Source organism: Tenebrio molitor, chromosome 1, assembly GCF_963966145.1.
Source record: "Tenebrio molitor chromosome 1, icTenMoli1.1, whole genome shotgun sequence".
Lineage (NCBI taxonomy): Eukaryota > Metazoa > Arthropoda > Insecta > Coleoptera > Tenebrionidae > Tenebrio > Tenebrio molitor.
Window position 1 is genome coordinate 10353401 of NC_091046.1, and position 22808 is coordinate 10376208.

The following is a 22808-nucleotide window of genomic DNA, read 5'->3' on the forward strand; positions in this document are numbered from 1 at the left end:
ATTTTTGACACGAGAGTATGTATTCATTTTTATCAACCATACCTAGGAGTTAAAAGAATAGATATCTTAAAAAATAAAATTATCTTGTCGAAGTTTATGATACCTGCTTTTGAATGTTTGGATGCACTGTACAATTAAGTACGGTGCGATCAATTAAAAAATAAATCGAGTCGGCGTGTTACCTATGGCAACCCATGCTATAGCATAGGCTCCAAAGCAAACTCGATTTATTTTTTAAATGATCGCTCGGTACTAAAATAACGTGCGATCAACAATTACTTACATAAGGGGCGACTATGACTTTGACAGTGTTAGATTTTTGTATCTTTGCTAACCCAGCTAATAAACGTCAAACAACTGTCACTGTGAATCAAATTTTAACGAAAAATGGTTTTTACTTCGGAACATAAAAGAAAAGATTCATCTTACTTTTGTAATAGTGTTTTCAATAACGAAAAATTGACATACAGCGCTGTTATCTGTTTGACCGAGTTTCGCAAAAGTTTCCAAATTTAAACTGAGAGGTAGATATATGCAACCAAACATACTTCCGTGCATTCGAGAGCATCTGTCGACATACTATCGCTGGCCAAAAAAAAAAAACTCGTACACAGATGACAGAACAACAGATCCAAAAATTAAAATTTGAATTGTGTAAACATCGTTTTTTTTAATAAAGGTTATGTATGCAAAGGTTTGATTTTTTGTTCGGCCAACAAAACGGTACGTTTATCAACACCAACCTCAGCAGCAATTGCTCGTAGAGCAATCCTGTCTTTTAAACGTTGCGCTATAGTCTGTTTTTGAATTTCAATTAAACCCATTTTTTCGCATTGATTTTGACACTGACAATAACGTTTGACGTTGTGGACTGTCAATATACCGTCAAAAATTGTAAAATAGGCTTTACATTATTGCGATTGACGTGAACAGAAAATTTGACTTTTGAATGTCACGTTGACAATAAAGAGTGATTTACATTGCAATTTTTTGAAGTGACAGAAAATGATGCCCGAAATTCCGTGTCCCTAACTATACGTTCAAAATCTCAAAGTCCTCTTTGATCTAAATAATTATTGATCGTACGGTATAACTTTCATCCCCATCATATTTAATACACTCACCCTACTACTCGAACTCGTGTCAAAAATAAATTACTCCCTAGGATTTAGGGAAATTCGTTAATAGGTTGCCATAAATTTGGTCAGGTTGGAGGCTATGTGGTTTCTGGTGACAAACAAAAGATATCCCAAAAATGTAAGGCTGCAAGTTAATTGTAACAGTTGCAAATGACTAATTTCTCTCTACGTGATAGATGATTTTTCGTTTCACAATCAATTTTGGTTACTGGCGGCATATTTATTTGGATTTAATCTCTCAATTCAAAGTAACCAACCTTAGGCATTCAAAATTATTTTTGAAAATTCTAGTTACACACAACATGAAAAACGTAATTTCCCTAAAAGTTCGAATTCTAGGGAGTAATTTATTTTTGACACGAGAGTAGATAAATAATTCCTTTGCCTAAACGCGCTATATTTACGAAAACTTTTACAAACTGATTTTCGAAAACAATGTAAATCAATATCTACAACCTACATACACTAAAAAAGGACGATCACGTTTAGCTAAAAGGCACAAATACCTTCGCCCGCATTTTATGATATTCTTAAATTAATTAAATCACCATTGTCATATGATTCGGTGCATAAAACAAAAGAAGACTTCGGCAGTGCAAACCACTTATAAAAGATAAAATTCCAAATAATTTCTTGGTACAAAAAAATCCTGTAGAGTAAGTAAGTGACACAAATTCATAAAATTGGAAACCAGTTGATGGGACTAAAACAGGAATTCGGTCGCAACGCAAGTGGGATGCAATAATTGCAAATTATCTGTTTCAGGCGGACGATGCTACGGTGGCTTCTAAAATGCCAGCTGCCGATAAAAATTTACTAAACAGTACGTGCAAAGAGGCGGTCGAATGGTTAAACAAGAATCAAAATGCTACTGAAGAACAGTACGTGCGAAAAAAACAAGAAATAGAAAATAAATTGAAATCAATAATCATGAATTTATATTCGGCCGGATCTGGTCAGAATCAGACGGACAGGCAGTTTCCTTCGGCGGGCGGTGCCGGTAGAGGTGGTAATGGTCCCATTATAGATGAAGTCGATTAATTTTCGAAAAATGTCTCATCTGCATTTAAATATGAACAGTGGGTAATACCGTAATCTGTTTTACCGATACAAAGAACATGTCTGTTTCCTGTTTGACATTTGCCATATAAATAAACAAAGATGAATTTTAACGACAGAATGGTGTGTCTATCAAAAAGTGTATTCAACATGTAATTGAAAATTAAGATTTCAGAATTTATGAAATTAGGTGATTTGAGCAAGAAATATGCGAACGCGGCCCTCCAAGTCTATCTAGAGTTATGTGAAGGTTAGAATACTCCGAACATATCAGATGGCTTTTACTTGTAAAAAATCGTTTCAGTAAGAAAATATTGGGATGTGGAACACAAATACGACGGTGATTTAGGAATGTTGTATTTTACAGCCAAGAAAACAAAATCAGAAAAAACGTCAGTTTTTGTACCGAGATGTTCAAGTGACGATCTAAGTTACACTCAGATGCAGAGTTACTTTGCATTGTGCGACAATTCCGAGATAGAAAGGTATGTAGCGAGTATTTGCTTTGACAATTAAAAAAAAAATGAAAAGCAGTGTTTTTTTAGCACTAGTTAGTAGCGATTCAACTTGTGTTTTTTATCAAATAACACGGGGACTAAATCAGCCAGTTGACACGAGCGCCAGACATTCCAAATTGAATAGACAAGAAAAATTAGATGCTGATATAAGAAAACATAAAAATTTAATAACAGAGGCAGCTCTATGTGGAATGTCGATAACGATAAGGGATCAAAAAAATTGAAAAAAAAAATCGTAGATAAACACGACTTTATTCATAACATTGTAAATATTTAGTGATGTAAAGAATATAAATAAAATATTATTTACTGAAGTCAGCTTAAACATGATTGTATTAAAACTTACATAATTTAGATAGGTATATATTTAAAGCATCAAAAAATAATAGATTACATTAGGATTAGTAACTATTTACACTGAGCGCGATCATTTTTAAAACAGGCACTTCCAAAAAATCAGCTTTTCAAATTTCAACAGTCTTTGATACGTAATTGGAAGAGCAATAACATGATTTCAATTTGGAAAAATGCAACACTTTGAGTAATATAACCACGAGAGTATGTAATGATGTAATTTTAAAATATATACAAGAACATCAAAAAAAAAAATAACTGCCAATAAACTTAGATTACAAAATATGTACTACATAATAAAAATCTTTCTAAATCAATAATGGTTGCAGTACGAGACAACTATCCATCAAAATTTTAAATAATTTGTTGAAAATCGTACAATTATAAAAACGATATGTTACATAAATTGCATTTATGGATCTTACATTTCAGTAAATGATTTTCAATACTGAGATCTTATTTACAATAGTTTGTTCATGTAGTTCTTTCAGTTTAAAGCAGCATGTTGTTCATTTAGAAGTATTTGTATCTAGAAGCTAATGTCAGCACCAGTCAGCTATGTACGTGAACTCTCTGAAGAGGTACTGATCTTGTTCCGTCAGGGGTCGCGGTTCTTTCGGAGGTGTCAAATGCGGTTTTTCCGATGTGAACTCTTCATCAAAATTGCTTACGTCCTCCATGGAGTGCTAAAACGAAAATTTCAATAATCCGAACCTCACTGTTCGATCTGATGCATACCACGGTGGGTACGAACGGAGGCGGAATCCGTCTGTGTAACAATTCGTCCCACTGGATGTGTCTGAAGAATGCTTGTTTCTTCACGTCTTCGGCGTCTCTTTCGCTGGAACCTAACCGTCGGTCTGGGCTCTTGCGCAACAACTGCAACACAATCACATTTCCTATCGTTCTACTTCGCTGCGCAATTTACGTACTCGTCTCATGATCGCTATGGACTCTAACGTCAGGAACCTCGGATAGCGAACTTCGTCGTTTACTATGGAGTCAAACACTTCTTCCTCGTCGTCACCCGGGAACGGAGACTGAAACCCGCTCGAATGGTGAACACGTTAACGACAAGCACGCCTTCCTCACCTCTCCCACGAGCATTTCGAATATCAAAACTCCCAAACCCCACCAGTCGACAGCTCTAGTATACGACGTCTCCGTCAGCACTTCCGGCGCTAAAAACTCCGGCGTCCCGCAGAACGTCCCCGTCCTGTCTCCGAAGCCCATTCCTTCCTTGCAAAGGCCGAAATCGGCGATCTTCACGTAACCTTCGGTGTCCAACAGCAAATTGTCCAACTTCAAATCGCGATAAATGATTTTGTTCTCGTGCAAATACTGCAGGCCTAGCACGACGCAGGCCGCGTAAAACACGGCCCTCGTCTCGCTGAAGACGTCCGCGTGGATGTGCATCATCAAGTCGCCACCGGCCGCGTACTCCATCACGAAACACACGTGCGCTTCGGTCTGGAAACACGCGAACAAGTTGACCAAGAACGGATGTCGGATCGAGTTGGCCACTTCGAAGATGCGCTTTTCGGAAAGCAACGACTCCACTTCGTCTCTGGCTATTATGTCGCCCTTCTTCAGGGCCTTTATGGCGAAATACTCGCCCGTATTTCGATACTGCGACAGGATTACTTTACCGAAGTGACCTCTGCCCAACACGCTGATCAACTTAAAGTTGTCGATGCTCATTCCAGTGTACTGCGAATGACGACGGGACTCGTAAGCGCTGTCCCTGTAGCCCAGCTCACGGGCCACGGGACGCCTGACAACGTTGGCGGCCTCTAGTGGAGGCTGCAACATTTAAAAGTGTCACCAGTGCGATCACCACAAAGCGGAAGATGATTCTTGCAGAGTTAGATAAATTACAAAAACGAAAAGAAAACTGTTAGTTCAAGATAAGATGTTGCGAACGAACGACGAAAATGTGATGTCTTGATTTTAAATAACGCTGCAATAATCACACCGAGAACATGCAAAAGTGTGTTACTATAAATAGACAAGAACCAACCACCCGTGCAGCTAGCGATTAGTATTTGATGTCGAAGATCTTAATCCGTTGTAAAGCGACAACCTGTTAGAAACCGCAGAAATCATGCAAGAGCGTTGTAAGAGAGAAGTGAAACTACATGGCGAAAGTATTATTAAGTCATGCTGTTAAAAGCCTCAAATGTGTTGTAAGATGATCTCCAAACAAAGAACCAAAAGTACCTCGTCATCTGGAAACTCAATTACTGGCTGAGGACTAGGAGGAACCAACTGCTCAGGAAGCACTACAGGTGTAGAAGGTGCAGAAGGAATCAGAAGAGGTCCCGTACGAGACATCTCCTGTTCCTCTAAGAAATCAAACTCCTTCAGTGCGGCGGCACTCTGCAACGTAAAGTGCGCCTAGATAAAAAAAAAATACCCAACCGTTTTTCCTGTGCAAAAAAAAAGACACCAATAACAAATATCAACGCAACAAATCACCTCTGGATCCAGTCTCGGAGGTACGGGAGGTGGCGTCACGCATATCCTCTTCTTGGCAACCGGAGGCGGCGCCGTAGGAACAGGTGGCGGCGTTTCCGGCAGGACTGCGACTCCCAAACCCAGCGGACGCTGACCGCCCAAACCGAAAGCCTGGGGGTCCGGGGTCTCGCCCGGAGTCTCCGGTTTGTCTTCTTGCTCTTCCTGCAACAGAACGTCGAAAATGAGTGAACGGTCACGAGACCGACCCGCGTCCTTACAGGTGGCATTTCGTTCGACTGGGAGACGGCGATGGTCCTGCTGTTCGGAATACGTGACGACTGCTTCATCCACCGTCCCCAGGTGACTATGTTGATGTTCATTTGTTTTGCTCTGGGCATCACTTGTTTGAATATCCTCTTCTGTCTTTGTAACTTGGGCTGTTTTGATATCATGGGGTTCAAGAATTTGATCTGAAAATCAACGAATTAGATTTATTTGCGAGAACGGAATCGGTGATCGGCTACTTCGGCGAAGAGCAAGCCTTGAGGTTCTAAATGCAAAGCCATCCCGTGTCGTTCGTCGTCGATGAATTCTTCCAATTTTAAAAATTTCACTGCGCACAGTGACCTCCAGTCTCGCCAATAAATTCCGATTTCCAATTCCCGTGATTTATCTAGTTCTATCGAAAACCTGCAGAAATACTCTCGTTATTAATTTCATCTTCGGCGACGATCCACCTCCGATTTACCTCTGATCCCAGGCCTGTTGTGAGCAAGGTTTCCAATTTGTTTGAGCAACTGTTGTGTTATCGAGTTTGAGCATTGCCATGATTTCTTCGCTGACTTCGTCTTTAATACTGTAACTCTTCGAGGAGCCCCTTCCGGTGACGCCCTTTTTGAAAAACCTCAAGTCCATCGGACTGGAACTTCCGTCGGCTTCTTTTCGTGGTCTTCCGGGAACGTCTTCGAGAAGATCCTGACAACCCATCAGTCTCACTTCTAAGGTACCGGTAACCGCCGCGCATCTGCTGAATGTCGACGAAGACGTCATGATCTTGTTGCCGTTGGGTCGTTCTCTGAACGGCTGCAGGCTGGTGTAATGTACAGACGTAGGACTAAAAGTTTGAGCATTCGCCAGTTCTTCTTTGAGCTGAATGGCAACGGGCGAATCAGCCGGCAACTCCGCTTTTCTCAGCTCCAGAGACTTCCTCAACAAATCCAACTTCATGCTGCTGGCCCTCAAACTGTCTTGCGCCTAAAAACGGTATTAGCCCGGTGAAATTTTCAATTTGTAATAAAACAAAAAAGTAGAAGCACCACAGACGTCGTCGTTTATTTATGTGAGAAAACCGCATTACCTTAACTATAATCTTCTAACAGTATACAAATAGAAAATGGCTTATAAAAAATGCATTCAAAATTGCTACAACAAACAATACTAAGCAAACACAATTGGCTAGAAGTCGGTGCACAACTGCGACGGAACACTTTTATTCGAGGCCGACTCGGCTGTCGGATATCGCACGAAATTTTTCCAGTTTTGCACTTGGAAATTTGGTGGATCGCCCATCGAACGGGTGCGACCCCGGTACCCCAAATTCGCGAAATGCATTTGACAGTGATCACAGAGACAGTCGGGATTTTTGGCGGGGCCTATGTGATGACCGGGCTTTCTGACGACCGGCACTATCGAACCGAATTTTTTCGCGATGGCCCTCTGATCGGTATAAATCCCAGGAACTATAGTAAATGGGGCCCGTAAAGTGGGATCTAGGCTCAATCTTTGCTGCAGAGCTACGGTACTGGGCGATTTACTGGACGAACTGCTGCCGTCAGCACCTCGAGACAGCGCCGCCTTCAGTGTCTTCATTTGCTCTTGTTTCCTCTCTTCTTTGATGAAAGTCCAACCTTTTTCCGAGTCGTCGCTGCCCTCCGAATCCGACTCCTTCGATTCCCACTTCGGCAAACTCTTATCGCTCAGTCGTTTGTCCAAGTACTCCTTGATTTTCTTCTGTTGCAACAAATATCTTCGCTCGGCTTGCGGCGACCTCCAGTGTTTCGAATTCATTTTGTTTTTCCAAAAGTCCTCCATCTTTTTTATTCTGAACCTGTCTTCGGAATTGGCGTACTCAAAACTGTCGCTCGGTTGCAGACTCTCTTGACTCGGCGTTTCCAAAACGTCTTTTCTCTCGATCTCCGGCGTCTCATCTATGCTAGCATTTTTCTCGAACAACTTTCTCGGAACAAAGTCTAAACTCTCTGTTTGAGCAATACTGGAACGACTATGTAGTAAACTGTCCAAGTCGGAAAAAGTGTCTTTCCATGAAGTGTTCGCGACGGAATCGTAATCATCTGGAACGGTGCAGCTGGACATCGAGTAAGTCGTCCAGGATTGAGGCACGCTTGAGATACTTGAAGAAAGGTCCCTTATTGTGGAATACGAACTCAATTTTGACGGGTACGCCGTGCTCGCTCCGTCATCGTCGGACTCCTCGACTCGTTTTGGTTCCGCTTTCTTTTCCTTGCTTCTGGATCTGGATTTTCGAACGCCGAACGGCAGCTCAGTCTCGTCGGCACGTTTGTGCGTGATGCGTACTTTTTCCGACTCGAACACGGTCTGTGGCGTGGACGCCGTCTCGTTTTCTGAAGAATCCGACGAAGAATTGCTGGCGTCCGATTCCATTTCTGTTCCGGTACAGTAGACGTCTATGTGGACGGTACGCGGTTTTTTCGACGACGGATCGCTCAGCTTCGACTCAGTTGACGAATCTTTATCTTTGGCAGCGGTGCCGGCAGATGCGATCTTTCCTTGTTTCGGAGAGCGCAACGCACGTCGCTGACCCTAAAGATATTTAAATTGTGATACATTCGTCGAGCATGTGAGATACACATCGCGTTTCTTTGATCAAGGGTTTTAAAATACAAAGAGCATTTACCGTAAGAACTCTAAGAAATTTAATGTTCCAAATGTTTTTGTCTCATTTATGAATTTTCGAAAAATATTTCTACAATCGAATATACAGGGGTATTTTTTTAAATGCGTGCACAAATTTTAACCACGAGCTACTGGCTTCATGTAGAACTCGGAAAAAATATTTAAAAAATTCTATGTCAAAAAATAAAATGACATTTATTTTTTGAGGTACAATTTTTTTAAATTGCTTTTAGTCTTCTACGTTGTCCTACAACCCCGTAGGTAAAATTTCGGCACATTTTAAAAATACACCCAGTATATCATGTTTTATAAAATGTAGGCCAATGCGAAGTAACCTATAGGAAATATGCTTTAAAACAAGGAAACCACATTGGTGTATACGTTTTATAAAATATGATATACAGGGTGTATTTTTAAAATGTGCCGGGACTGCATGATTGTTACCGTCGGTGCTTTGTAGGACCCTCGGACTACAAACTGCACCTCGAGTAAAAAAAACAAATTAATTTGAGAAAAATATGTATCATAAAAGGTTGAATTGATTATGGTTTTTTGCCCAAGGGGAAAAAAGACCCGGTTTACTCCATACAACCAGGGAGTAAAGTTGCTCATTATATACAGGTCGTGCAAAAAACAGTATATGGACCTCGGGAGTGAATGATTTTTACCCTCAGTGCTTTGTAGAACCCTCGGGCTAGAAACTACACCTCGGGTAAAAACCACTTCACATAATATACTATTTTAGTATTTTAACCGACTTATCGCGGAATCAGGCGATTCAAAATCAAAGAAATTCCTTTTCGAGAGGATTCACCTTGCCATTCAACGTGGAAACGCTGCAAGCATTCGGGGCACTTTTCCAGATTCCGCAATATTATCGGAAATTTTTGTAAGTATTATAAAACGATTATGTTATGAAATTATGTTATTAATATAAAGTTTCATCTATTTTAAACCATCAACACCATAAATTCCAGAGAAAATTTAAGAATACATTTTTGATTTATTTATTGTTTTATCACGGTTTACGATGCAGTTACTCACACTTTATGTCATATCATTTATTTATCCGGTTTTATCAATATACCCAAAATAATGGATCAATCAAGATAATGCAATTTGGTGGCGTTTAGGTAATTGCCGATTTATTAGTCATAAAATATAAAATAATTGTGGTAGGTGCTAAGTAGTCGATAACTGTGCAAAATTATAATTAACAGCTGTTAATCATAATTGTTACTGTATGCATTGTTTTAATGTGAAGAGTCAGTTATATGATTCTGATCTCAAGTTTTTTAATACCGTGAGAGCATTTAAATTTATAATTAAAGTACTAAGGGCTAGTTTATGCTAAGAGTTAGTTTATAGAAAGAAAATTAAATATTTCATTTCGGTTTTGTACACTGGCCCATAGCCTACTTTAATTATGTATACATTTAAATGATCTCACAGTATTATACCCTCTGAACAGTGGCGGCCCTGGGGTAGAGCGAGAGGAGCGGCCGCCCTAAGCGCCAGGTGGAAAGTGGCACAGATAATGGTGGCACCAAAATCCGATTCTTCAAAATGTTTGTATTTTATTACCAGAAACTGAATTATAATTGATTCGAAGTTATCGACTAAAGGGCTAGGGCTGCCGCTGGTTCTGAAGAAGGTTGTCAGAATTTACAGAACATCGATTGCTGAAAAGGGACATTATTATTATTAATTTAACTCTAAGCCAACATTTGAATCTTGAAAATGCGGTATTATAGTACTCTCTTCGTTTTCTATCCGGAGGTAGAACTCCTTCATTTAAGTTGAAAGAAATTGCCTAAATTACGTGTTTTTTTTCGTTTTTTTTAAATGAAAGTTTTCAATATTCATTTTGTTTCCTTCTTTTATATCTGGCGATGTACAATCTAGCTCCATATCGGACATTTTAAACACAATTTCTAATCACATAGAAACAAACTTTTGCAATGCTATTAAAGTAAACACCGTTCACGTTGTTTTGGCATAATGGGAGGCCATTATTTATTTTTTTAATGTTGGACATACTGTTCGACTTCCGCCACGAAAGTTTGGACTTATCAAAATGAATATAAATATTGCTGAATTTCTCGCGACGTCTGAGTATTCTTCTATTGTAAACTAGTAAAACTGACAACAATGCATCAGAGTACTACACATTTACGCTATTTATAACCTCAAACTTACAACACATAACCTAATTCAGCAAACAGCTTTACTATTACCAAATTAAATCCAAAATTTCTAATATGCCAAAACAACGTGAATGCATTTTATGTTTTCGAATTTTTGTTTAAAAGATGATGGTTGTAAATAAAATAGTATACTTATAATCAAACCTCGCCGAATTGTTTCATTTCTGTCTCGTCCCTTGGTGATCTAACGCCCTCGACAGTAATGAAACATTTTCCGCTTCTTATTATTTCAATATGAAATCAAAAAAACGATCAAAATATTTTTGAATTATGTTTATGATTCCAATGACATCACAGTAAAATAAATAAAATATTTGTGGAATTCTCTTCCAAAAAAATATTACCGTCTATCCAAATTATCAAGTGTACATTTACATCAATTAACATTTACTTTCTAACGGGCGTTTTTTTTTTTTTTTTAATTTGGCGTTGAAGAGTCGATTGTGAGCAAACAACCGGATTACAACTCTGATCAGCTGTTCAAATCTAACCTCACTTTTTGCGTGTTTATGTTTTTTGATCTGCAGTTTAAAAAATTAGTGTTTTTAACACGAGTGGTTCATTCACAATCGACTCTTCAACGCCAAATTAAAAAAAAAAAAAACATCCTTTACTTTTCAATAAACTACTGAATTTAATTCCTGTAGAGCCCTTTTTTCTACCAAAATGCATTATTTATGGAAATATCAAAAAAGTGTATATTTAATCTGGTAGCATATCTCGTTGCACAACAAAAAAAAGAGGACTTTTACATTTAAAAAAAACCTACTTGAAACTGTAATCTATACTGATTAGGCTTCAAAAATCAATATAAATAAGTACGTTATACAGCGTGATCAACAATGACTGAGTCTGTTGGCAATGAAACAATTGAAAATACTGGTGATTTTTGTCTAGTAATTGGCACTGACCACCCACTGACCGAATTTTTTAACTTGAGATGACATTAAAAACATTCTTGGTTATGCAGGTTATGTTTATACTATTACAAAAATTAACCTTCGTTGGTAAATTTTAAATTTGCAAAATTTCATTGTTACCAACAGACTCAGTCATTCTTGATCACTCCGTATAAATAAGTTGCCAAATTCTAAACATACATATCTTTTTGTTCCAGTTTTTGGTGGAAACTTACAGATAATAATTTTTTTAATGTTAGTGAACTGATTTTTTCCTCTTGAAATATGTCCACTAATTAAGCGAAATAAAGTTAAAAACAAAACAAAGAGGAACATTATGAGTTCGTAAAAACCACCGAACACTCGTCCAACACTATTACGCGCAATGAAATTGCTTTAATAAAAATTCTGGCGACTAAAATGCTCTTTGTTTAAATCTATTTTTGGATGGTCGTTTTGCAAAAATTGCGAACAAATTTAACCGAACCCTTGATCAAAACGTTCGCGTTCAAACCCGTACCTTCAGACCGTCGAGACTGTCTGGAGTGATCGAGGAAGGTGAGTGTGACCTTTGAAAGATCGGTTCGGTCCTTCGCCGACTACTCGAACTGTACTTCTTCTTCGAGCCCTTCTCTTTCTTGTCTTGACGCTCGTCGTACTTGAAACTTCCCATTTTGACAAAGGGCGACGTGCACTTGTCGATCATCTCGAACGTCTGCACGCAAGCGTCCTTCCGCGTGTCGTCCTCTTTGGGCATCGAATTTCTGGCGTGTTCGCAGCGCGCCGTGTTGAACGTCGCGGTGGACGCCTGTCCGCTCGGACAATCCTCGCAAGCCTCCAACACCGGGGAGAACCTCCCCGCGCAGGAGAAGTCATCCCCGTAGTGCAAGTGGTGACACCAGGGGTCACCGCAACCGTAAAAGTTATCCTTTCGGTCACACCGTAATGTGGGAGTTTGGCATCGCAAGCTCTGAGTTCTTCCGCATTGCGTATGAATAGATTCTGCCGCATCTTCCGTTCTATTTTCGTCCTGGATGTTGGTCGACAACACTATGTTACAGGTGCTGCGACATTTGCGATTGTACGGCTGCTGGACCGGCCTTCTCGGCGGCAGGCAACTCCCGAAGGAGTTCGGCGAGAGGAGGTCGCTCCCGTAGCCCGAATCCTGCACGCCCAACCTGTTCGTGTTAGTGTTGGCCTCGGTGAAGTTGAACGATTTCCTCGGGGGTGTCGACGTGAAGAGGAGGTTCCCCTTTTGAAAGCCGTAAGATTTGGGCGTGCTGTCGCTGTGCGTGGAGCGGTTGCTCGCCGACCCCGACGGTGGAGGAGTACTCCTCGACGACCAAGCGTTCTGATTCGCCTGGGACGTCCACGTATACGTCATCCGGACACCATTATCGCCTTGTTCGGTGCGGGTTTGGGGCACGTTTTCCGGGTCCCCCGCTCTCGGATGGGAGATGGTGAACTCCGCGTGGACGGACCACTGCTGCTGGGGGTCCGTTTTTCCATACATGACGCTTCAACATTTCCAAGCGAGCGAACAACACATGTTCAAGACGCACTATCGGTTCGAGATCTACTGTTGCGTCATCCACGCACGGATTATATTTAGCTAATGGTCTTAGTTAGTGACACCGTTTTCAACTTTTCACCTGTACTTAACTGCGAGATGCGTACGAGATAAGACGCAATTGTCCTTGGCAAGTGTTCGGCCAGCTGCACCGCGTTCCGATTTCGACTACATCGGCGATTATTTCTGTTGAAAAACTTATTGTTGTCGCGGATGATCTGAAACTGGTCAGATACGGGGAATGCACTCCGATTCACTGTTCAATTGTAAACAAACTTATTCTTGGCACGATGGTGGCGGCGTCGCATCCAGATCTTCTCTTAATTCGGAGGGCCTCAGTTTTCGGCCGGCGTGCAGTCGGCGATATGCAGGAACGTAAACTGAACTGAACTATTGGATCTTGGCAACAAACGCAGGACTATTTCTACGTGGCATGATTTACATCATGGTTCCCGATACGTGCGTTGTTATTTGCTCGGATTGAGGTGCACAACATCCAAAAATTAAATCTAAATCTGCGACGTTCTTGCGAAACGCACCACCAACCAAATCATATTTCGTGGTTGCGATTTGCTTATAAATGTGACACATCGCATCCTACCAGCGAAAATAAGGTCTAATAGACGTGCACAAATAAAAATAGTACTTCCCACATCACAAATTATGTAAACTTTTGATTTTAAACAGTTACCAAGCTGCCAGAGAGCCGATCCGTGTAGTTCTCACGTTAAACACGAGATGATGTTGACGTACAATAGGCGCAAGTGGTGCACGATGGCAACTTTGTAAAACGCTCTGTCACACGCTCCACTTACCTCCGAGAGCAACTTTTTGTCGCTCTTGTCTTTACTGCCGTTTTGCAGTAATTTGATTACGTTTTTAGCACCTTCTACAACCGCCGCCTCGACTCTCAACCTGTGCTTCAAGTCTTCTATTCGCTCATCTAAGGGTGGTTCGAACTCCCGATGGTTCACGTCACCGTTGGCAGTAAGATCGTGTACGGATCCGCGCTGGCTGTCATGTTTCGTCTAAACAACGAAAAACATTTGTTAAGAATCAATCAATCCGTTACATATTTTTTACCAACCTTTATTATCTTCATTTTAAGATATTCTATTTTCTTTCGAGAATCCTGCAGCATTTGTTGAGCTTCCGACAGCAGTTTTTTATCTTTACCTGTGATGCTGTGAATCATGTTCTCGGCGCCTTGCTTCACCTTCAGTTCGATATTCAACTGTCTTTCCAAATTCTCTAACTTCGTATACTGACTGGGGTTAACTTTGTCATTATGGCCGTCTAGGGTGGATCGTGGTATACTATCTGCAAAAAAAAATAAAAAATATTTAGTCCTTTACCGGTTGATTTCACAACAGACAACAAATAAATACATATTCAAAGTGGTTGTAGTTTTAATTGTTTTTCGTCTTTCTGTTATAGAGGAAAAATGCAACCATTTTATATCGCAAAATTGGGGATGGCTTACCAACAAGACCCACGAAGACGATTTCATAATGTGTAATTAAAAAAAATTGTTTTCCAATTTCCTTTCTGGAAATTTTTCCTCATACAACAACCCGGTTCTTAAACAGAAATTAAATTCTCACTGTAGAAAAAAATGGGACTGCGAAACAACACATTCTAATTAAGCTCTTTCACGTCGTTTAAATAAATTTCTCATAATGACACTTAAATTGGTTAATAAACCTTCACCTAGTTTATGGCGGATAATGTGTAGTGGAATTTAGTGTACTCAATTATTTAAATTAAGTGCCAACAAGAACATTAATTCCCAATTCATTATTATAATTTAATAATTATTATTTAAGCGGTTAAATTCAGTTGTTTAGAAATCTCTTAAAAGCAAATGTAAATGTGCGCAACCTGCTGTTATCAAGATAACTTGAACAATGCATTTTCTGACAGAAAAATTTCAAATTGCGAGAATGTGACAATAGATCCTCATAGATAAAAGTGGGTTCTCATTGTTACCATCACGATTGCACGAGAGAATACAAAGAAGAATAACTAATAGAGACAGCGACAAGTCCCAGCAGGATAAGATGTGACTGTTGCTAGAAATTGGGTTAGAACATTGCAAGTGCACCAATTTTTGTAACAAACATAATAAATAGAGAACCTAATCGATTCGTGAAAATCGATACGATTAAATAAAATACAATATCTAGTTGGGAAAAAACTCTACAACTAGTTTAACTGTGACCGGATAAAAGAAGCATTAAATTGAAAAAACTAACCGTGACGCGTCTTTATTTACCGAACTGTTTATCGTTGACTAATTTTTAAATTCTATAGAGTTTTAAGTTCATAATTAATTGGATGTTTTCGGTTTTCTCTTCATCCAATATTTACAAAAGATTAGAAAGTTGAATTTAATATGCAAAAATAACGGCAGTTATGATCTCGATCGATAAAATATTTTCTACTTGTAAAAAATATCGTCTGGAACAACATAATAAATCAAAATTTTAAATTTATCGAGTCGTTGTTTTTGACATGAACATGTCCGCAGAAGAATGTAATGCAACACCTGTTCACAAAGGTTTCATTATCGGGGAGCTCCTACGTTAATTAGTTTTTCTAAATCAAAGCGAGAATTGGTACCTACTGGACCACTAAAAGTAAATGATTTCATGCACACACCTCTGTCCTAAGTGTGGACAAGCGTGATTTTCCTATCAATTTTCATTAACAGATTTACACCAAATTTTCACAGATTACAACAAATTTGACGCACATGTCAAAAACTGCAATAGGTGAAAACGCCACTTCGACATGAAAAATTGTTGCTGGCAGAAAAATGAAAAAAGCAATGTCAAAATTTAAAGTGTTTTAAAAATTGTGACAAACAAAAACATATACAATTGCGGACATGGAATCTTGGCCACAACTGACATTTAACCAACAAATATAGTCCATTCAAAAATCAAAAAACCACCAACGTCGCATTTTCCTCGATAATTACTATCGGCAACGCTGTCTAGTCTAAAATTTGGTGAGAATTGTAATTTTGAGGTTAGGTATTTATTAACTGTCTTGTTTTTCTGGGTATGTTTAAGCAAAAATAATAAAAATTAATTAATAACTGAATCGTACTGAGCAATAATAAAACAATTTGAACGAAATTCCAAGCAATTGAATTTTATTTTCAATCAAATGTCATAATTTATAGTTACAAACATTGCAAGAAAAAAATAACTACTTAGGGTTTTTTAAATTTTACCAACCTAAAGCAACAGGTGGTGGTTTTATGATTTTTGAATGGACTTTATGTGTGAACTGGCCTTTATTGAATATAACCCAACTTTTGACTCGATACTGCCATGATTTTTAATAATTGTCATTTATTAATGACACTAATGATTGGTTTAGATAGTGTTTTTTAGAAATTTCAAAAAAATGTTGGCCAATATTCTGTGTCCGGAATAGTACATATTGCAAAATATAATCCTTAATAAAACATGTCTAAAACACTATACAGGATGTATTAAATGGCGCATAATATTTAACATTACATAATTTTACCGCGTGATCAAGAATCTGTTAGAAATCTGTTAGTAACAATGAAAATTTGAATGATTTTGGTACATACCACTGTAATCTAAACCCATTTCCGGTTGTCAGCTTTGACAGTGTTGACAGGCAAATTCGAAATTTACCATCAAAAGTTCATTTTTGTAATATTGGGCGATTCAAAATTATTGTTGATAAATATGGCAACTATGTACGAAAATTTATGTGGCAACTGTGTGGATGAGGTAGAGTTGACATTTGCATGACGTTTCATAAGCGTGGATTTGATTTTTTTGGATCATTGCAGAATGATTTGATAATTTTCAAAATTGCGCGACTATGAACTGTCAAAGAAATGTCAACTCTATCCTACCCACACAGTTGCCACATGAATTTTCGTACATAGTTGCCATACTTATTTACAATCATTTTGAATCACCCAATATATCAATGTAACTTTTTTGACAAGACTTCATTTTTATAACAACAGAAAATGTTCGCCCTTACACATCGGCGGGCATACATTTTGATGGCTAATTTTTTCCAAATTTTAAATCAATTTGTGACGCTTTTTCGTAAAAAATTCAAATAGAAAAAACGCATTTTACATACACCCTGTATACGATAAATGAACTTTTTTCTAAAAATACCATTATTATTTTTAAATTTCGACGTTACCTACCCAAAAACAATTTCTCGGTTGAGTCACAATGTATGTATGTATTAGATTTCCAAATTTTTTGTTTGAAAAATTGTAGTAATAATTCAGGAAATCTATTTTTTGTTCGTTCCATACGTTAAAATAAAAGTGAACATAAATACGGTACAATGAAAAAAATTGTCAAAGTAGGCTATGAATAAACAGTTCTTCTTTTGGTGAACGCCGTCATAAGAATGGTCGGTTGCTTCGGCGGGAAAAATGTTCATAAGGACTGTTTCAGTGTTTCAGGCGACATTTAGTAAATAAGTCATGTGAACTTTGGTCCGTAGCCATCGACTTTTGACATTTTTTTTTTATCTCATGTTATTTTTTGTGTTTGAAAAAATGACAATATTCTAAAAATACATGTTCATGTTGTTCACAGCAAATTTGCATCATATGCAAAATTTATATTTAGAAGTTAAAATTCGTCTCGGTCAAGTGAAATATGCATAAAATTAATTTATTTATGGCCGACTTAATTTTACGCTTTAATAATAAAAATCTGCATTTGTATTTCGTTATGCAAATTGCCTACTTCGCGCCGACATTTAAAATTAATTAAACCATCAGTGAATATTTTTTTTCTCTTGTTTATTTACATATTACATTGTGGTGGAAATCCTGATCGGTAAGTCTATAAATAATTGAACGAATCACGGAACAATTTCACTCGATCTTGTAATATTTTAAATTTTGTTATGTTGAGACAAGTTATTAAGTGCATATGCAAACAACTAAAAAAAGTCTCGGAACGTTCTTAGCTCTAGGAAAAGAAAACTCATTCTTGCTTCACGAAGACCATTACTCAGCAATGAAGGCCGATCAACAGCTAGCTATCCTTCTGAATAATTTTATACCGCTAATTGCAACCCCAGGATAAATACGATCGCCTGCACAACACTCATTGTCTGATAACCTCAAACGTTTGCAAATGAGTGAAAGAGTCATTGTCACAGGCTGCGTAATCGATTAGATCCACAAGTTCATTGCTCTTGACTCGTTTGGAATTTTTGCCTTGAGCGAATTATTGCGGTCAAAAATACGTGCATTTACAGGACCGCACTCGTAACAACAGAAAGAGAAATGGTATTGTTCGTCGGAAACGACCTCCCGCCGCCGTCGCGGCTTTCGCGGGAAGAATCCTCCGGGATCCGGGACAGACGGACCCCGGCTGCGGTATTAGTTATGGAGGAGATCTGCGACCGCGAAAAACGGGCACAAGCATCTGCGGAATGAAAGGTGGACCGTTACGTCGCGACTCGGGCTCCTGGTGCAGTGACCTTGGGAGGTTGGGCACAAGCTGCTGATTTCGATAGCGGAAAGAAAGGCCGGGGCTGGGCTCACGTTCGCGTTTCATTCCGCCGAGACGAGTGGGTGGGCGGCGTACGAGATGTGTGCGAAAGCAAAAGATAAATATCGCGGCGGCATGCACGACAACACTGTGTTGTTGCAACATGCGGAATGTGATAATAACAATTATTATTTGTACGCTGGATATACCGTTAACACATACGGAGATACAACTTTTTAGTGGTCGCACTTCTACAATAAATTCCGGAAAAATGCGCAACAGATGCTGTAGTGTTATAATAACTGCATAACGTAAGTCTCTGCTGAGACTTGAAATGATGTCTCAATTGCTTTTCACTCGAGACAGTCAACATACATCTAGTGCATTCTTTAGAAATTAGCTACTTTACCATAAATGAAACTAGTACCTAGTAGTGACTATTTCTTAACTACATTGTTCCAACTTTACTTGCACAAACCCTCATTCAGCTATTATTCTTATTTCATTCTGTTATAAAATATGTAATTTCACATTTCTTCTGCAATTTAAAAATTCCATATTTTTCGTAAGTGATGAATAACAAAGTACCTTTATGACAAATTTTTCAGATCAATATTGCAAAAATAAAATAACCAATTAATAAGTGGGCTAATGTATTCTGATAAACAAAACAAGGTTAGTTTTATATATCCAATAGGTTTACATTATGTAAAAATAAGAAAAATGCACTACCGCTAAAACTGCTACTTAGAAAAGATAATATGGGGTTATTATAAATGACTGTCTCATCGCAGTAGGCGTTGGTGACGTTGTTGAATGTGCCGCAAGCTTTATAACATGAGTGAGACTAGCATCGCCGATAGGTAGCGTGCTGGCGGTAGTGTAAATTTGTCTACTAGTTTGTCTAACGTTGCGAAGCTAGCGGCACATCCCAAATTTGTGTGGGTTTTCAACGCCAACTGCGATGGGACAATCATTTATAATGACCCAGTACATAATGATATTTCAAATTCCATGGTAGGTAAGTGGTGGAGAAACGAGCAGCTGCTGATCGAAGATTCTGCATCTTCTAAGAAAAGATTTACAGGAAAATAAGGATACAATCTCATCCTAGTTCATCACAGAATTATACATGTCCACTTGTCTTAACATTTCTTTAAACATCATCTTGAAAAATAACTGCAATGATATCATCTCAAAGAACGACTTGCTTCTAAGACGCGTTCTCAGTACACCTGTGTCCATAAAAGTTGCTAATAGAAGGATAGTAAAATAAGAAAGAAGAGTCTTTGCATATTTCTAATTAAAAAGTAAAAGATTATGGCTGTTATTGCATATTCTTAAATTCAATGGAAAAACAAGACAATAGCAAATCATGTCCTACTTGAAGATCTCACGATCCCATGAAATATTTATGTAGTATTTACGAATCAGATATACATACATTCACAACCTCAAATTAGTTTAGAGCAACTATTATTTAATTGTTGCTTGGAGCAATTTACTACTACAGTGTTGGTAAACTGAGTTCCAGCTTGTATTAATGTGATTATTTCCTTTGAAAAATTTAAGCCAATCAAAAAATGTCCGTATAAAATTTTAAAAAACATCGACCCTACAGCCCAGATTTGGCACAGAGTGACTATTATGTCTTTCCTAAATTAAAAAAGCACCTGACAGGACGCCGTTTTTCTTCGGATGAATACCTGAAAGAAGCGGTAGAGAAATGTTTTGAGGACTTACCAAAGGGATTTTTTTTGAAGGCATAGCCTTATTGGAATAACGTTGGAATCAACGTGTAACCGTTAATGGGTCATATGTTGAAAAATAAAATATTTCTTTTCTTCCAACTCTTTTCGTAAATAACACAGCTCAACAATGAAAAACCTGTCTCAAAATCAAAAAGTAAATATGGTGAACTTTTGGAGGCTGATGACGGCAAAAATATTTAAAAAATTCCAGCACGTCCAGTTTTCAAAGAAAAATTTTGTTTGTTTGTCGTTTATTTGAATCTGGTACAAGGGGGGTTTTATTTGAAGTCATTCGCAAAGTTGCGTGTGCGCAAATCAGCAACATGCGAATGGTATCGCTAAGCGACCGTTCGCAATACCATTCGCATGTTGCTGATTTGCGCATACGCAACTTTGCGAATGACTTCAAATAAAGCCCCCCAAGGAGAGAGTAGACGTTTTGGACGTTAAAACTGAGCTAGAACAAAAATTTTCATCTATCCTCACTACTCAAGTTTTTTGACTAAAAAAAATGTTTGCTGCAATTTTAAATTCATTTTTTACAGTTTTATTGTCGATGGTTTCTTTATACAAAGAAACCTTGTCGAAATAAATATTTACAAAATTTTTTGAAATGTCGACAAAAGACCGTATAAATTTATCTCAATGTTCAAGAAAAAACAAAGAAATATAACGGAGTTTGTGCAAAAGTATACCTTATTCATTTTCTTACGATTATTGCCGATTTTAAATCAAAATTTATTTAGGTGTTCTATGTCGTATTTTAACATTTTTTTCCAAAATACTCTTACGTGATAAAGAAAAATTAAGTTCATATCTGAAATCAGCATCCTAAAAAAGACTTAAAAATCTTATTAAAACCAAACAGGTTTTTATAAATCAAATTTTGCAGCACTGTGTAATATAAAAATCTCCCCTCGTACTACAGCAATCGAAGAAAATGAATATTTTAAATATCGAAAGAGGAAGGATAAGATAATTCAAAAATACTGGGCACAAAATTTAAATTATGTAATTCTTTTACGAAAATAATGCAACAATTGAAAATTGGGACAAAATTTTAACAAAACGTAAGGTTACTTTCTTGAATACTGTCTCCAACAAAATCTCAAGAAGCAGCTAATAAATTAATTAATTATATATAATTGTGCCTAAAAATAAATAAAGGCTGAAATACAATTTCACTGTTAAACTTTTTTTTACATGGGTATTACTTTATTAATTAAGTTACATATTAATAAATTAGTACAACAGCTAGTTTCAACACTCGATATTGGATATTTTTTTTATTATTAAGTACATGTGTTATTATTTATTCTTAATTATTAGAATTTGTCTAACGTACCGAAATTTTCTTGTATTCATTGTTGAATTGATGTTTTTTTTTTTTTTTAATTAAGCAATAGGAGAAAATAAGAGAAAAAATTAAAAGAATATGAATCGAACTTTATAATCTGAAACAACTTTCAACAATACAGAGAAAGCTGCATATTCCATAAGAAATATTGTCATCAATTCTTAGGAAAGTTAAGGTTTAAAAATATGCAGAATTTATGGTCAAGACATTGGAAGCTTAAAATCCACTTCTTTCACCTAGTGGATTCATTTCAGTATCAGATTTCTAACATGGTAAACCGATATCCACCAGAGTGTAGCGTCAAGTCTTATAGTTGTTGATCTAATTAGCTTTGTATTTATCTAGTAGCTATATTTCTACAGGTTTGTTGTTTGATTACCCGATTTTGTAAAAATTTTAAAATCAATAATTCACATAAATCACACCACTCATTATCTGCTCAATCATTTCATTTCAAAAGTAACACAACTTAACTGCAACTGAACGAAACCGTGTTTTTTTTCAACGGGAACGAGAATTATTCTCAATAACTCAGAACTTTTTGTGCAACTAAAATTCTTTGGCGTTTCGTAATTGAGCCGTAATTTTAGAAAAAGAACTTGTATCAGCTGGTGGTCAAGCCGTACAATATATTCTTCGAACAGCCTCATTAAGTGTGTCCAAAAAATTTAATGACAGAAATTTTATTTCGCTCCAGTCACTGAATCTCGTTTGGATGTGTGTTCAGGTTGATTTTGTGGGTAGGTTGGATGCACATCTAAATACTGCGGCCACTTTCAGATTCTTTCGTCGATAGAGCATGAAATGACCATTTAAAATTTCGTTTTGTTGTTGGTAAAGATGCATTTCAGAAATAATTTGCGTAATTCAAATGAGAAACAAGTTCTTGAAGTTTGTCTAAACATAAGTGAATTTTATGGTTTTAACATCTAAAGTACTTTATGAGGGATTTTAGGGTTGTTCACGACAAATCCATCACAACAGAATATTTAGCTACCCTGTCGTAAATTTTGAAACGCGTGCCTGTCTTTGTTAAAC

At 37.6% G+C, this 22808-nt stretch overlaps 2 protein-coding genes across 8 annotated transcripts in view; one reads left to right on the plus strand and one right to left on the minus strand.

The window, feature by feature from the left end:
* LOC138126850 (heat shock 70 kDa protein cognate 4-like) overlaps positions 1-3030 on the plus strand; it is a 37863-nt gene extending 34833 nt beyond the window's left edge. Inside the window, exons 7-10 of one of the 3 annotated variants that reach the window (XM_069042654.1) lie at positions 1905-2321; positions 2367-2448; positions 2503-2683; positions 2733-3030. In XM_069042654.1, the coding sequence (XP_068898755.1) occupies positions 1905-2180 (276 nt within the window). In that variant the 3' untranslated portion in view covers positions 2181-2321; positions 2367-2448; positions 2503-2683; positions 2733-3030. The remainder of the gene's footprint in view (positions 1-1904; positions 2322-2366; positions 2449-2502; positions 2684-2732) is intronic. The other 2 variants (XM_069042660.1, XM_069042664.1) reach the window with 2 other exon arrangements.
* Positions 2950-22808, minus strand: part of Pkn (serine/threonine-protein kinase N) — a 48909-nt gene continuing 29050 nt past the window's right edge. For 3 of the 5 annotated variants that reach the window (XM_069042564.1, XM_069042545.1, XM_069042558.1), the window contains 11 exons: positions 14225-14457; positions 13953-14165; positions 6276-6781; positions 6052-6217; positions 5806-5997; positions 5549-5749; positions 5291-5467; positions 4163-4873; positions 4003-4110; positions 3809-3949; positions 2950-3756 (listed from right to left, as the gene is read on the minus strand). In XM_069042564.1, coding sequence (XP_068898665.1) covers positions 3613-3756; positions 3809-3949; positions 4003-4110; positions 4163-4873; positions 5291-5467; positions 5549-5749; positions 5806-5997; positions 6052-6217; positions 6276-6781; positions 13953-14165; positions 14225-14457 — 2792 coding nt within the window. In that variant the 3' untranslated portion in view covers positions 2950-3612. The remainder of the gene's footprint in view (positions 3757-3808; positions 3950-4002; positions 4111-4162; positions 4874-5290; positions 5468-5548; positions 5750-5805; positions 5998-6051; positions 6218-6275; positions 6782-13952; positions 14166-14224; positions 14458-22808) is intronic. The other 2 variants (XM_069042554.1, XM_069042570.1) reach the window with 2 other exon arrangements.